Raw genomic sequence first — 17,809 nt, forward strand, 5'->3', positions numbered from 1 at the left:
TTTTTTTTTTTTTTTTACCCTAAGACTGAGTGACTGCTAGTTAGGGTTAGGTTTAAGAAGACTTTAGGAATGTTTTGAAAAATAATCTAAAAAATATCTTGAAGAAATAAATGTTCTGAAAATGTTCAAAATATTGAGTACAAAATTGACTTAACATTGGTACAACAGAGATTATACAAAAATCGAAAATAGCCGAAAACAAAATAAAAAATTGCTCCAGTCAAGAAAACTCATTAGCTCTGTCCATTATTACTTTTATTTTTTATGGTACTCTGGTCTAGTCACATTTCATATAATAAAATTATAGCTGATTTTGTGCGTATTTGTGCATACTAGCAAATATTATCCACACTCTGGGTAGCTTTTCATCAGATTCTATGTTTGATATAATTCTAGAAATGTATCGCCTTCTTAATTTTAACGTAACTAGAACGTGTGTATTATTTGGTTTGTTTGGACTATTGTTCTTATGTTGGGTGTTATTCTCATAACGTTTTGACCAATGTAACCTTTGACCTTCTTGTCAAACTTGGAAATCTGTCAAGAACCCATGATGCAACATATAAGTGCTAAGTTATATCAGTTCTAAGTGACTTTCTTCTGGAGGTTAAAGATTCAACCCTTAGTATGAGTGATATTAAGAATACAATTACAAGTTACTTAAGATCTCTACCTAGTCATGGCAAGTTACTCCCCCTCCTCCATGAATTAAATAAAAGTATTCCATTCAAAATTCTGCACAGCTTCTGAGTTTGACAAAAAGGTTGCATATTACATTGTCAGAAATGTTGTGAGAATAATATTCCAGATGAAAGCAGTAGTCTAAATAAGCTAACTAATAGAAATCATCAATATTCATCTCAAAAACTGAAACATAAATACAGCTGTTTTGGCATTTTCATTTTGCTTTTACAGTCTGTGAAATACGAGGTACCTTAAATAAGTTTCCAGACTGTTTTTTGTACAGGCATTTAAAATTGTCGTAGACTCTTGATTCAACATGTTATCGCTGTACATCATATAAGATGACTGACCAATTTTTATGATTTCTGGTTCAAATGAACAGCTACAGCAGGAATTGGAATACACCCTACTAAAGCCTGATTGTCACAGCTGGTGAATTTCAAAAATGCAATCTGGATGTGAGAACACTTGAGAAGAACGATATGCAATGAAATGCTGTTTTAAACTTGGAAAAAAATGCCACAGAATGCTTCAGACTGTTTTTGGACTATCTTGCATTAATCAAGCATCAGTTTTTGAGTTGCATAAGAGATTTAAGAACGGCAGGGAGTTTATGAAGAAGGATGAGGTGTTGGAACACCAAAGTTGATTGGCGAAATACAAAATTTCTTGGATAAGGACTGTTATGTGTCTATAGAGTCAGTGTAGGAACTTTACGTACAATTATTTGCGAGGGACTGAAAATGTGTAAAAATTGTGCAAAGTTTGTCACAAAAGTGCTCAAAGAAAATCAGAAAGAAAGACGTCATGGGTATCAAGACAGTTTCTCGCACTCCCTATAATCCAGACCTTGCTCTATGTGACTTTTGGTTATTCCATAAGCTCAAAAAAAACCTAAGAGACTGTTATGAGACAATTCAGATGAAAGAGGCTGTGACGAAGGTCATTGACACGCTCACACAAGAGGACTTCCATGGGGCGTCCTAGAAGTTGTTGCATGGTAAAACAAGTGCATTGCAGATGGAGGAGATTACTTCGAAGGGGACTAAAGTTTCATGTGTGCACTATCAATGAAAAGTCTGGAAACTTATTGAAAGCACCTCATATCTCTAAATTTGTCATTGTTAATTTTTTATCTTAAACTAAAAAAAAAAAAAATCTACTCTATAATAAGTAGGGCTATGACAATAGAATATTCTTATTGTTTTGACTCTCGAGTATATATCAGACAAATTTATACATCGAGAACCACATCATTCTATCTATAAGATATTAAACTGATATTTACTCGCGAGTCAAAATAATGAAAATATTCTCTTGTCATAGCCCTAATAATAATAACAACAAATGTGTTTGTATACGAATAAATATAAATCCATCTCCTCATGCATAAGTTAATGATTAAAAAAAAAAACTTTTTCTGCCCTCTAGACCAAACTATTTAAATGTTGAGGGGAAAAGAGAAAGCAAATAGTTAGACAACCCTATTGTCTATAATAAATTCAAGAAGAAATCCTTCACTCTATAATAAAAAGTCAATAGTTGGTGTTTTCTTTTATTTATGTCATCAGAAATGATCATAATTTATGCATGAAAAACTGTTTCTTTTATATAATTATTAGTTCAAAAGCTTGTGAAGTATTTTTTTTTTTTTTTTTTACAAAGAGTGTACATTAGTATATATAATTAGTAAATAGTATTTTTTAACAATTGACCAAACTTTGTTATATGGAGAAATCTGTTCTATTTATCTAAGTGAGATGATAAATTAAAAATAATTAGCATTTATTTTTTAAAAAAGTTTTAAAATATATTTCATGAAAAAATTAGATGTAAACCCTTTTCAAGATCCTTAAACTATTCAAATTAAATCTCATATAATTATGATTTGAGAATAATTGCATTTATTAATTTAAATATTTTTTCTAACATGGCCACCGTAAAATTGAACTAGCTAAACGTATTTGCAATGGACTAATTTTATAATAACTTTACTAGTAGGTATGGTACTAGTATACAGGCTCTGTATAAAATTATAAGGAAAACATGATTATATTTTGCCGGTATCCACACTTGCTATTTATCTAGACATATTACTAAAATATTTATATAAAAACATAGAATTGTCAGTAATTTAATGTTTCATGTATAAATTATCATTTCTGATTACCTAAAAAAATAACATCTGATTTTATTATAGATTGAAAGATTGCTTTCCACATGCATTATATAAGTAGTCATTTGGCAGCAATTTTGGTAGAAGTCTGTGTAATTATTATGAGTCATTGTTTTTTATTTTATTTTAATTTTTATTTTTTAAGATTTGGGAGTTGGATTTATTTTCCTATCTCTGATAAAGAGCCACAATGATTATTTTGTTTGTATTTATTAATTGCTTTCCAATAATTGTGGCGGCAATAGACTCCATCAAAAGAGGCCTGGGTTTCCTTTCTCAATCAGACCAGAGAAGGCCTCCACTGTGATGATAAAAAGTGTGCAGGTGGGGGGGGGGGTACCATTTTCCCTTTTAAAAGGGGGGAAAAGTCATTGATTTTGGATATTACCTTTGGCAACACATTTTCTATCAGCAATTTTGGTCAAAGCCACAATTGAACAGGGATCTGTCTCTATAGAGATGTGAAGATTAAACAAAATTAGAAAATAGTCTTCACTTTTAGAAAGATTAATTTTTACTCTTGTGATATTGGAGACTTTTCAAGTTGTTGGTCATTGTTCAAATAGTGTTTTTTCGGATTGCAGTTCAGTTAAAACATGGGCCTCGCAAAATGGAATGGCACACAGTATGTTTCACTGGCGGTGTTTCAGGCAGGTATCCAGAGTCAGAGATTTTGGAAGAAGTCAAAGTTGAACTTGTAAGCACACTAGAAGTTAGACTCAGATGTTGTAATCTCCAAAGAATCAACAAAATATTAGAAGACTTTAAAATTCTAATTCAGATATTTTAGAATTCGAGAAGTCTGAGGCAGACTTTATACCTTCAAACTGAGATCCTGTTTAAGGAATAATGTTTTCACCATAATGGCAGCTGGTATGTGATACTGCCTCCTAAAAAGAAGAAAAATTATTTAGTTTTTTGTTTTTTTTAACTTTTATGTCATTTAATACAAAAAATATCCATAAAACATGTTAGTAAACTATAAAATTTGTTTTTGCTCAAAAACTGTCAGATAAATGAAAATAATTTGTTTTTAGGCAACTTATCATAAACAATATTTAATACCAGTTGAAGTTTCTGAAAAAGCGGATGAATGTTTGGCACCTGGTAGGATGTCCAATTCCCTGTGAAAACAGAAATATGAGAAAATTGGAAGAAAATATAAGCATTCTCTAAATGTTTCTCTAAGTTAATCCGATGTGCATTTTTTCCCCGCATAAGCAACTTGTATTTGACCGTAATCAACTACTCAAAGATCGGATCACAATTGAATTAAGAATCGGCAATAATATTTTGCCAAGGAAATTGATGATTGATTCATTTTTTGCAAAAACTGCTGGAGGCAAAATCCAATTTGTTCAAGGTGTCAAAATTAGTAGAACCATGTTAGTGATATGAAGAGCAAAAGGCCTGTACATAAGTTGTTCGATCATTAATATCATATTTTAAGGCATTTGACGTACGTTATCACCTTTTACACATTTTTTTTTTAAATTTTTAATGTAAATATACCATTTTATAAATATGAGGTTTTGGTTAAATTGTATTTTTGTTACAATTAAATGTGGAGTGTAAATCTTCTGAATTTCAAATGTGATATTATAGACTGTCTCATTTCCACAACTGGAGAAATTAACTTGGAAATAAATGACAGTATGAAAGCAATATAGCCACTGTGTTACTCTGACTAATTAGGCCATGGCAGTTATCTTTAAACTTTCTGAGTGGCCAGATAATGGGGAAAGTAAGCTAAGGAAAAAGTGGATGTGACTGTTTCCAGTAGTTAGCTGAGAGACAGTCGAACATCTAGGATTTCTGGTCTAAAGTAGATATATTTGGGGGAACACCGGATGTTCAGGGGAACAGTGAGAAAGAGAGAGACCAACAGACAGGGGAGTGAAAAAGGTTGACAATGAGTAATCTTAACAGGCAGCTCGGTGACAGAGCTTAAGGGAGAAAGGCTGTATGACGAAATTGAGACAGAAGGTTTAGCACAGATGTAGATGCTGGTGACAGGACCCTAACAACATGCACACACTTGTGTTCAATAAGTTGCTTGGATAAAAATGCCTGTGTTTGTTTTTATAAAATGTGTAAATTGTGAACTGTACTTTGTGCTCGGCAACTGCTATATTAGAATCAACATGACCAGAATAAGATGAAAAAGAAAAACCACAACGTACGTATTCTGAGTAAGCATTCATTCGGGTGATGTAGGCATAGTTATACACAAACTGCTTTCTCTATTTGCTGTTGCTGTACTTATTTATTTATCATGCCTCTTGGGATTATGGACACCTCATCTATTATTTTAATAAATAATATATCAATATGTTAATCACTAATTAACCGTTTCATTTTTTTTTTTTTTTCAACCTATCTCAGTTGAAATATCACATGGTCTCAGTCCTGGTACTTCATGACTCATATGTGACATCGGATGCAGGAATGAACCATGATAAACTGCTTGAATGTTCCATCATATCTCCCTAAGGCAGTACTATGTCTATAATGTCACCCCACAATGTTTTCCTCTTGATGAAGAAAAAAAAAAATTTGCCCTTATATGGAGGCAAGTAAATAGAGTTATTGAAATAATCTGTTTTATATTGTCCATTATTGAACCAACATGTTTAAGTAATTCAAAAAGATAATTACTATTAATGTTTCTTTTTGAAATAATTAATTAATCTTATTAATTGGACACATGTAGTTATTTTTACCCATAGTGTGGAAGGTACTTTCCCCCAGCAGATTTTAGTGCATAAATGACAACCCTAGATTCAAATGGGGTTTAACTCGTCCTTGTTGCTTGAATTCTTCAGTGCTGTTAATTTAAATTTACAAATGAAAAAATGATATTGAAAAGTTGTACTTTTATTTGATCTTTGTTGTTGTCGCAATAACGCAGTGGGGTAGGAGAAGAGACAATCTCAGTTTCCTTATTTTATCATTTTAAGTTTAGTTTTATTCATTGTGTTCAACTGACTTCCGGTCAATTTCTCACCTACAAAATTTTGGCAAACTTCCATGACGTTACAAGGCTAACTTTTTTTCTATTTTATCTTTCTGTGTTCACATGTCTGTCAAACCTGAATGCCCGATGTAGCCATTTTCTGTAGCTGTTCTTGACTAATGTGCCACCATCACATCCAATATACATCTCTATAATACGCAAACTTTTTTTTTCTTTACTTTTACATTTGTTTATTTACATTATTTATTTTATCAGTAGACTATAATAAGGTATGTGCAGAACAGGAGACTTTGATAGTATAGGCACATTGAACGAATAGATGAGTTCTTTGGTTAGTTGATGTAGGAGGGTCAGTTTGTAAGGGAAAACCAAGTAAAAAATCATGGGAAGAAGTGATAAGGATAGATGAGAGAAAGACTGATAAATAAAGACCTTTCCAGAGATAGGTTAGTTTAGAACTTTATTTCTAAAAACTGTTCAATACATATCAGCATGTAAACCAAATGTTAAACCAAGTATGATGATATCTTAATATTGTGTTCATATAAAAAAAAAACTTTGACCATGATAAAACATTGTTTATTGGATAAAAGATGTGTTTGAAAGCTTGTCAATGCAGGAATTATTCAGTCGTTGTAAACAGATAAATAAATAATAATTTAATAAAATATTTATTTACCTGATTGTAGATGGTAAATTCTTCAAATATTTTCGGGAGCAACGCCCATTTTCAAAAAATAGAAAAGGTATATCTACTCTTAATGCTGCTGCAACATTAAGAGTGGATAGGCATTTTCTGCCTTTTGAAAATGGGAGTTGCTCTCGAAAATATTTGAGGAATTTACCATCTACAGTCGAGAATATACCATCATCAGGTAAATAAATATATATTGAAAACTATTGAATTATTATTAATTTATGTGACAACAACTAAATAATTCTTGCATTGACAAACCTCTGAACACACCTTTTATCTGATAAACAGTTCTGCCAACGAACTACGGCATACTTATTATTTTTATGGAAGTTAAAAGTAACAAAAAGAACATTTTGTAATTTTTAAAAATAAAGAATGATGCCATAGACACATGTCATGCCTTAATTATTGTTGCCTAGAATTTGTGTTCTGGAACCTTTAATGCAGAGTGCAAATCCAATTTCTTGAGCTTAGCTATGCACTAATACTATTGGAAAAGTTATGGACAGATGATTTCTCAATTTATTTCAGCGATGAATAACAGTGATTTGTGTTTAACTTATTGTACACAATTGTTTTTGCATTAAATAATCTAAACGTTTTTTTTTTTTTTTAATTCACCATAGTCAAGGACACCTTTTCATTGGCTATTACCCAGATCTAGAGGAGAATGCCACTCCTTTTCCTGGATTGCTGCATTTACCTTTGTACCAGTCAATGGAGGGGAAACCCTCTATACTGGGACAATTATTATTTTTGGTAACCAGAGTGCCCCCTTTTTGCCTACTTTTAGGGGAGCTGGTTTTTACCCCACATTAAAAACGGCCTTGTGCCTAATTTGCTTTGGTGGGGAAGCAAATAAATACATTACCTTTGATTCATACCCTATAAAGCTGATAATTTAGCAAGAAGGCATCAAGTACCATTTTTGTGTTGAGTTTTAGTATGATTATTAAAGATTGAATCCCAGTTTCCTGGCCCATAAAACAGAAGGTTGATATGCTGACATGATCAAATGAGAAATCAAGACCATTAATAATAAAGATGCATTCAGTTGTCATTTGGGTAAAAGTTTTTTTTAACAAACATAGAACTACTGTTCTCATCTTGAGTGTGATTTTCATAATAGGTATAGCTGATCCTATCTGGAAGGAAAGGGAAACCATCTACCATTATGGGACAAAGTAAAAATTATACACATGAAAGAACGGTGGAAAGATGACTCAAAGAAGCTGGGAGACAACCAATTACTAAGTGGACCTAGTATAGAATTTAATACAATATGGGAACCATTAATTATAAGTAATAGATAATATATACAAGTAATAAGTAAAAACATTAATATAGATAATATACATTAATATATAGTAATAAATAGTGATATTTACAACTAGAAATAAAATATGTTTGAGGCTCCTAAAATTTGTACTTAAATTATCCACAAGGACCTGTGGCACAGTGGTTAGAGTACTTGGAAAAATCAATTTCAAAAAGTGACCGTCTTCTGAAGGTTGAAGGTTCAGTCCTCAGTGTGGGTGATGGCTGACCGGAAAATACAATCGCGAATTACTTAGGACTTCTATCCAGTCATGGCTGACAGAACAAGAGAATTTTACTTTTGTGAAGTAAATAAAGGGTTCCGCTTGAAATTCCATCCAAATCCCTGAGTTTGACAAGATACACCTGAAGAAGGTTGGAGGTTACATTGACCGAAATGGTGTGAAAATCACACTCAAGATTAAAACAGTAGTCTGATAACTAATCCTCATCTCAAAAATTTTCTACGAAATATAAAATGATTTTTATAAAAAAAAAAAAAAAAAATTCTGGAAAAATCTTTGAAAATGGGATGATTTCACGATTTTAAACATTTATGTATATATATATATATATATAAATTTTTTTTTTTTTTTAAACATGGCGAGGCTATTTGTCTTTTACAAACTGAGACATGTTCAGTTTGCTGGGCATTGTACACGTGCCACAGATGAACTTATTTCATCATTTGTACTGTGGAGGCACCCATCATCTCACAATCGATCACGAAAGTTAATTTTTCCGAATAGGATACGAGATGCATTTATCTCCAAGGGTGATCTTTTGGTTTTGGGTGCTATGATAGATAGGGAATACTGGAAGGGTGTAGTGAGTTCAATCTCGACTGAGGCCGCATGATGATGATTAGCTAGGTGAAATTGAATCAGTGTAACTTCTCTCTCTGTCTTGAAATATACTTGGAAGTGAAAGTAAAATCTAAATTGTTAAAATTTTTAGATTAGCTATTCAGTCTAGTGATCGTTTCAATTTCAACCTGGTTTATGGAGTACTTTTTTGATTTCTTAATTATTACTTAATGTAGTGTTATATATATTTCAATATAATTATCTACAGGTACAAGTTTCATCTCTTTACATTTTATGTCGCTCTCCATCTGGGAGGGTCATTGGTGAAAGTAAAATTATTTCAAACTTGCATTTAGGTAAAAATGGTTTTCTGTATAAATAACCGAATTTCTTAAAAGTATTGCAAACAAAAGAAAAGAAAAATAATAAATAACATATATGGATGTTGACATTGAAACACTGGTTAACTTGTGTAGCTGCTCTGTTTATATATAGAGAGAGAGAAATAGCTTATTAGAAGTCTCATAATGCAGCCATATAACAGGGATTGTAAAAAAAAATTTAATAACATAACACTTTCGTTTTTGTATTATAATTCATCGGACTACTGTTCTCATCTTGAGTGTGATTTTCACAACGTTCCAGTCAATGTAACCTCTGACCTTCTTCAGGTGTATCTTGTTGAACTTGGGAATGTTTCTGTTGAACTTGAGAATTTGGATGGAATATTGAGCGGAACCCTTTATTTACTTCACAGGGGTAACATGAAGCCATGACTGGATAGAGGTCCTAAGTAATTCGCAATTGAATTTTTTTTTTTTTCTTTTCGGTCGCTCACACTGAGGATTGAACCTTCAACCTTCAGGAGAATATCACTCTTAAGATGAGAACAGTAGTTTGATGAATAATCAATCCTCATGTGAAAAATTCAGAAACGTCGCTTTCTTTTTCCTTTTTCATTATAGTAATCAAGGAGAAAAGCTCAAAACAAGATTAAATCCTGATTACTAAGGTCTGATGTGATGCTGGAATTTCGTGATATTTTATGATATAACCCTTTGCCAAGAGTTTCTATTTCTCTGCAAAATCTGATATATTCCCACATTATAAGTCTTCTAATTGACTATTGATATTATACACAATGCTTCAAGAAAACTACACCACTAATATATATATATATATATATATATATATATATATATAAGTGAAAATGTCTCTGTATGTGTACATTTCCCTACCAAATAACTCTGTCGATTTTCGATCTACAGACTCGAAGTTTGACATACGGGATATTGAGATTTGGGAAAATCTTTTTAATCGGATTTCTGCCAGAAATTTGGCTTTTAAGGGAGGAGTTTGGTAGAGTTTTCAAAGGTCAAATCGTTGAACTTTGAGAACTCTACCAAACTCCTCTGCCAATTACACACACACACACACACACACTAGCTGGCGGCCTAGCATTGCCCGGTCATACAATACACTTAAACATGATATTTTAATTTATGCAGATTGTGTATATATTATTATAAAATCAATCTTCTATTGATTATTTTATATTACAAGGAATAATTTGCCCGGTGGACAAATTCATAAAAAAAATAATGACATTGTCATTCATCAAATTCCATCTGCGTTTGTTTACATTATCACGTCAGCTGATATTTGGGCTTGACCATGAATGCCCTGGAAGATCCACTTCTGATTAATGTTTAGTTTTAAAATATGCAAACAAAAAAATGATTTGTGGCGATTTTAAATGGTACCTCTTCTTTTATTGTAAAATGAACTCATTAATAAAAAAAAAATTAAAATAAAATGGTGAGGTACATCCGGACTCGAGCAGGGGATCATTCGATCTGTAGTATACTGCTCTCTTCCACCGAGCTATATCTCCAGTTTATAATAAATCTGTTTTGTTTTTTTTTGTTTTGTTTTTTTTAAGAAGAAATAATTTACTGAGATTTTATTATCTCCCTTGGCTGGTGTAACGTAAAATATTCCCCTGTAAAAATTATTCTTTTTTTATTTTTATCTATAAGAGAAAAGCTATTAAGATGGGATTTTTTTACCGGGGAATACAGATGGAGCTGCTCAAGTAATTTTTTTAATGAGCCAGATTGTCCCTTCTTTTAGGGATGCTGGCTTGACTCTCTCCCACTATCTGACTGTGTCACATCTTCCTGTGGTGGTAAGGAAGTAAATAACACTACCAAACAAACCTGATTACAGACAACCCATCTAAAAATAACAGAACTTTTAGATAGGTAAAAATAGCCACTTTTCTGCTCAAATCTCTTTGAAATGCTTTTTTTTTTTTATATATACCTATAAAACAAGAAACTCCATGGAAGTGTACAATGAACAGAATTTCAAAAGTTTTTAATATTTGTAAAAAAAAAAAAAAAAAATGGAAATATTAAAATTAATTTACTATTATTTTCTCTTTTTTTTTTATTATAGGTATGCCAACACCAAAGAGATTACGGGACCTGATAAGGGAGATCCGATCAGCCCGTACAGCAGCAGATGAACGTTCTGTGGTGAACAAAGAATGTGCTCAGATCAGGGATTCTTTCAGAGATGAGGATAACACCTACCGGTGTCGAAATGTGGCAAAGCTGTTATATATACACATGCTTGGTTATCCAGCACACTTTGGTCAGGTAAGTTTTTCATTGAGTTTATCGAGCAACACACAAACCCTTTAGCTAACAAAATTGTATTGCTTAAACAAATACTAATCTTTTCTCAATACACATGAAAAAATTTAAATGGCTTAAAACATCTTAATAACGGCATATATAGAAAGAGCTTGATGATCTGAGAAAGAATCTTTTTAAATATTTTAAATCTGACTAGAAATAAGAAAATTATAACTATGTTTGTGCCTTGCATGGTTGGATATTTTTTCCTATTTAAGCTCACATGCGTTTTGTCACATTTTTTTTTCCACTACTTCTTTAGTAAAAATGTTATATCTTTGTTAAAACACAAGATTTAGCAATGAAATGTACCATAAAAGTGTACTTTTGTGCAAGAAATTTGAATATGACACTAAAAATCTTCTGAAATTAATAGTTCCCAAGTAATCTGCAGCAAATGTAAATGAATATGCTGCAATATTTTAAAAATGCCATTTACCATTTTAAAAAAAAAAAGGAAAAGTTATCCACTACTGTTTGGTTAGGTGAATATCATGGAACCGCTGGATATTGTGTTATGGAGTTCCCACAACCATTACCATTAACCATGGTGTACAGTCTGAATCCCATCTGAGTTCATCACGCAGCCTACAAATTATGGCTAACAAAATTTTGTCACTTTTACAAATATTAATCTCTATTTATATGAAGTTACATACATGTATATATTTATATATCTGTACGTACAGAATCACTCCTAAACTAATTAATCGATCATTATGCATTTTAGAGCACAGCTGCTAAACATAAAGGTTTAATGTGGGTTATATTTCATTTAGTTTTGCACAAAGAGGATAAAGACACTTGTAAATCAAATATTTAATTTTTGTGAAATTTTCATGATAGGTATTATTGAATAATACCTAATACCCAGTCTTCACTAGTCATTGATGCATCGAGTGTAGGTGCAGTGTTGCAACAGCAGCACCAACAGCAACTACTACAACCTCTTGCATATTTTTGAGATGGCTGAAACCAACAAAACAATGTTACAACACATTTGGCAGCAAACTCCTGGCTATGTACCTCGAGGACTATCAATTAGTGATCTACTCATATACCAATTACTGTCTTCAACATGTCTGTGAACAAAATGCTGCGGTAGGCATTTTGTTTCATTTTCATATTAATTCTTTGTCCTTACCTTCACATATCGACAGCAAATTGCCTTAGACCAGCCACATTTGGACACTTTGGATATGTTGTCACTTGAATTTGCAACTTGTAAATTCATATACCTTCCTGTGCCCACTTTGGACATGCAGATTTTCTGTGACATGTCAACAGATTCACCTAGACCTTTTGTTCTGATGACTCATCGTAGGGTTGTATTTGATGCCTACACAATTTGGCACATCACGGACTCAAAACCACAATGAAGCTGATTATAGCTGGATTTTTCTGGCCAAATGAGGCATGATATCACTGCCTGGGCACGTTCCTGTTTCCTGCCAAAAGTTAAAGGTGTACAAGCATATCCATGCACCTCTTCGAACATTCAGCACAGTTGATTCAGCCATGTTCATATTGATCTGGTTGGACTATGGCCGGTCAATCAGGGATGTACTTGTTGCCTGACCTGCACAAACCATTTCATACAGTGGCTTGAAGCCATTCTCATAAACGACATTTCAGCAGAGTCCATGGTAGAGCCTTTATATCATACTGGATATGGCATTATGGAGTTCCCACAATCATTACCACTGACTATGATGTACAGTTTGCATCCCACCTATTCCAGGAACTTTCGAGATCAAACATTTGTACAATGAGCTATCACCCAGCTTCTAATGGGATGATAGAATGTTTCCATCATCAATTGAAAGCAACAGCGATGGAGCGAATATGCACCTGTTGTCCTTTGCTGTCGCACAGCTATCAAAGAGGATCTGAAATACTCTCCAGCTGAACTTGTCTATGAAGTACCTTTTATCATTGCCAGGTCAGATGCTGACCCCAATAGATTCAGCTCTGTATGTAAACAGATTGCAAACTTATTTCAGTAATTGCCCACGGTGCACTCTAAGGAACAGACAATCAAATCTTTTATCCAAAAAGACATTTCATTATTTCATTGCCTTTTTTATAATATGAAAAACAATTTGTATCAACATTATTAAAGTCGGTATAAAGTTAACACAGCATTTTATAAATAAGTAATCAAAATTCATCATTTTTTAAAAAAGCTATCAAAAAATAGATATTAATAGTCATCATTTTATTGAATTTGGTATAAAGTTAACACCTCATTTTATCAATAAGTAACTAAAATTCACCTTTTTTTTTTTTCTTTTTTTTTGGTTAGAACTATGAAAAATGTTGTAATTTCCATAAATTACATTGAAAGAAGAAAAAAAACTTTAGAACTTGTTTAATATATTAATTTCAACTAAGTTAAATTGTACATGAAACCAGGAAAAAATAAATAAATGCCAACCAGGATTCAAACTCTCAATCTCTAATTGCTTTGTGATCACTGTAGAAGTAACAATTTGATTTAACCTCATCTTTTTCTTATTTTACATCTGAAAATTGGAATAAAATCTAGATTTAAAGGAGGAGTAATATAGAAAAACATGAGTTTAAATAGTGGTAATAAAATTTTTTTTTTACCTGTTATCATGATAGTAAAATAATTGTAAAAAAAAAAGGAATTGGCTATTATATACTTAATAAAAATGTTTATCAGCTAACTAAGATAGACAAATTTTATTTTATTAATGGTATAAGCAGATATTTGATTTTTTTTTTTTTTTTTTTTTTTTACAGTTGTAATTAGAAAATGTTTACATATCAGTTGTCTGGGTGGAACTATATCATTTTTTAACAAACTGTAAATAAGTATGTTAGTATAGTGCTAATAACATTTTACAACAATAACAAATGAAAATTTACCAATTTTTTTGTTTCATTTTACTTCAGTCAAAGTTCTCAGAAATCAAGGGGCCTCCTTCCTAGGCTTAACACTTGATCTTTATATGAAATAGATAGATAGTCGAACATTCCATTAAAGTTCTCCTTTAAATCTCAAACATTGATTTAGTAAAGAAGTTAAAAACATTATTTCCCTCTCCATAATTTAAATATCTTATAGTATCTTTCTTGTGGTCTCTTGTTCTTGCTCGATTCCAGGACCAGAATTTATCTTGTCTGGTGGAGTATCTAGCTTTGTGCTATTACTTGAGGTAACATAAGGTGGGTTATCCATACCAGGGAAATATATTGGGTCATGAATACTATGCGATTTTGGATATTTAGCCAGGGTTTACTTGTAGGGAAAAGCATCCTCATACCAGGTTGTCCTGACAAGCTCCTGTACAGAAAGAACTTAGACACTTGAAGCTAGTGTCTCTAGTAGACATTAAAGTTCTCCCTAGTAGGCATTTTGATATGTCAGCTTAAATGTTATTTAGGTCCAAATTTTAAAATCTGACAATAAGAAATTATATTAAATTTGATTTATAAATACAAACAGTTATTGCAGAGATTGTCCTTTTAACAACATTATCATTAGTTGGAAACTCTGATTGGATATGATTTGTCGTCAAAACACATCTATTAAATTAATGTAGCCCAACAATACTTCACAATTCCGCTTGGTTTTGTATATTATCATGTTACAGGAATAAAAATATATTTAAATTGTGTACTCTTGAGCTGCATTCTCTCTCTCAGCTGGAAGCTTGTTAATTAAGAGTCTAGCTGGGAGTTTTCCCTTAGCACCAAAACCAACAGTATGAGTCATTGTTAAGATGGCTTTTTCCCTTTTTTACTGAGGTATGGCTTTGGTTATGTTCAGTTTTAAGAAGTTCACTCTCTCAGTCTTTGCCTTCTCCTTATGACGCTTCTTTCTTTCACCATTCTTCCTCTGTGTGACGTTTCTTCCTCTCATAATCTTCATCTCATTCACCCTTTATTGTTACAGTGACAAATTGATGATGGCAAGATCCATAAACACACACATGCACACACATTTTTTTTTTAATAAGAAAATAAGAAGCGGCTGATTGTTTTTCCCCTCATATGACAGTTCTCCCTGAAAACTGAAAATGTTTATTTTGCCATGAAGGCTCAAACTTTAAGTAATTCATGAAGAAAGTAGGGCAGTTAGATGACTTTTTTTTTTTTTAATGACTTCCTGTTCTTTTTCCCCCCTCCCCACATACACACTTAGTGACTTTCTTTAATTGAAACTGATTGGAGCTGTTTAGGAATTGTTTTTGTGCTGACCTCTCTTCCTCTCTCTCTTTATCTCTATACATGCACACATGAATGGGGGGAGATTATAGGTAAACTTGTTATAAAAGAAATTACATCTAATATTTTTGTAATCTATAAATAAGACTTTGATCTACAGGTAATTCTATTTGCCTATCTAACAATACAAATCGATTTTTTTCAAAAGAAACGATTCAGAAAACTGAAATTACATTATTTGAGGGTATTTTTTTTTTCTACTAAATGTATTATTAGTCCTCATGCGAAAGAGCAGGACACAAAATGTTTTAAATAATAATAGAATAACAAGAACAAAGACTTTCGCTGGCCGTAATCAGTTATACAGGCCTTTTGAAATTTTCATCTCTATTTTTCTCGTTATGTACTGAATATTTTTAATGAAACCTATATGAAATATGTTCCTTATTAAATTTTAAAGATTTCCTATTCTGAAAGAAGTTTAAAAAAATTTAATCTAAAAAAGTTATTTTAAAGTTTTAGTTAAAAAAAATTCAGATTTTATTATTATTCAGACCTGTATTAAAAGAGGTGGTTGCACAAAATGAGTGTGGTATGAGGAGAAATACAAACTGAAATAGAGAGAAGGAGAGTTTTAAAACTCTCCTTCTCTCTTACATGGAGAGAGAGTAGACAGGAAAACAGCTGACAATAGTCATATATAGTAGACTTATTAGCGAGAGTAATGGGAGGAGGTAAAAGACAATAGACTCACTAACAGGCTATTATACTTTAAAAGAAAGGTGGAGGCGAAAAACACACACACACAATTGGGTAAGATAGAGAGAGTGGACTTGGAGGGATTAAACAGATCGTATTACTGACAGTAATACTAGCGCTGATATTACTTTACTGTAAACAAACTTTTTTTTTTATTTCAGAACGAATTAAAAATTTAAAAACATGAAAATATGAATATAAGACAAATGTTCTTACATATTTAGTTGGAGCTTCGGTTATCAGAATATATAATTTTAAAGCAATCCGATGTTATTTTTGGTCAAATTTTAAAAATATAGTTAAAAAACAAATATGTAACGTGCGCACTTCTATCCATTACATTAGTTTTTAACAGTAAATTAAACAGTGTTTTGTTTAAAAAAAAAAAAAAAAAGTGAAATATGATTTTTTTTTTTTTTGCTTCACATGTGCGAACACATGTTTATTTTGCCATGAAGGCAATTTCCAACCTCTGAGGACATGCTAGGTGAAGAAGAATATTTTACTATTTGAAAAAAATAAATTTCAATTTAATTTTAATAAATAAATCAGTTTTGCACTTGTCTGGTCTTTTCAACCATTAAATTAAAAAAAAAAAAAAAATAAATAAATTGAAATGATCAATGGTAACATGAACATTTCCAAAATAAAGCCCAGATTGAAATCTTTAAAATAATTTTTGTAATATGAAATCAAGTAAAAAAAAACAAAAAAAAAAAAAACAAACAAAAAAAAACTGCTGGTGTTATGAACACTTCTTAAAAACCGGAAGTGACCAAAAATGTTTATAAAATTACAAAAAAAAAAACCTTTTTTTTTTGTTTAAGTTTATAGTTGTGACATTCTGCTGATTAGTTATGACAGAAGTTTCATTAAATTACATTTATTCCTAACTTTTGCAATTACACCTGCTCCAACTTATGCTCCAATTGTATCCCCAAGAGTAACAAAACTTCACATTAATCTCAATTGTCTTACAATTCTTGAATACAAACAGAATAGAAAATTACAAAATTAAATACAAAATTAAAATCCTGTTAGGCCGGAGTGTTTTGGTAAATAAAAACTTCAAGCCAACATTTGAAACAAATCCAAGATTAGAAAAAGGTAAATGAAAAAAATTAAATCAAAACCATTAACTATAACAGCAAATCAAATGTAATCTTGAACACAAACATTTCATATTTGTGGCATTCCAAATTAATGCCAAACTTGAAACGTTAAACAAAAAAAAAACAAAAAAAACTCCTAAATGAGGTTAAAAGAAAAGTGTTAGCTCAGGTTAAAAACTTTTCAAAACCGGAAGAGACCAAATTGGTTGAAATTTTTTTTTTTTTTAAATTTTTATAACATATTTTTAAAAATGCTGTAGTATGAAGTGCAATTTTTTTTATTTGAATAAATATTCTATTGAAAATAAATCTTTGACTTTATACAGAAATAAATATTTATTTTTAGAAATATATCTGTCCTGTTCCACAAAACCTACTGAGC

General features: G+C 31.5%; 1 protein-coding gene across 6 annotated transcripts in view; it reads left to right on the forward strand.

The window, feature by feature from the left end:
- LOC145297594 (AP-1 complex subunit gamma-1-like) overlaps nucleotides 1-17,809 on the forward strand; it is a 395,164-nt gene that overhangs the window by 150,975 nt on the left and 226,380 nt on the right. For all 6 annotated transcript variants that reach the window (XM_080143647.1, XM_080143648.1, XM_080143651.1 and 3 more), the window contains one exon: nucleotides 11,118-11,320. In XM_080143647.1, the coding sequence (XP_079999773.1) occupies nucleotides 11,118-11,320 (203 nt within the window). The remainder of the gene's footprint in view (nucleotides 1-11,117; nucleotides 11,321-17,809) is intronic.

This window comes from Euprymna scolopes, chromosome 18, assembly GCF_053919585.1.
Source record: "Euprymna scolopes isolate OS-2025 chromosome 18, ASM5391958v1, whole genome shotgun sequence".
Classification (NCBI taxonomy): Eukaryota; Metazoa; Mollusca; class Cephalopoda; order Sepiida; family Sepiolidae; genus Euprymna; species Euprymna scolopes.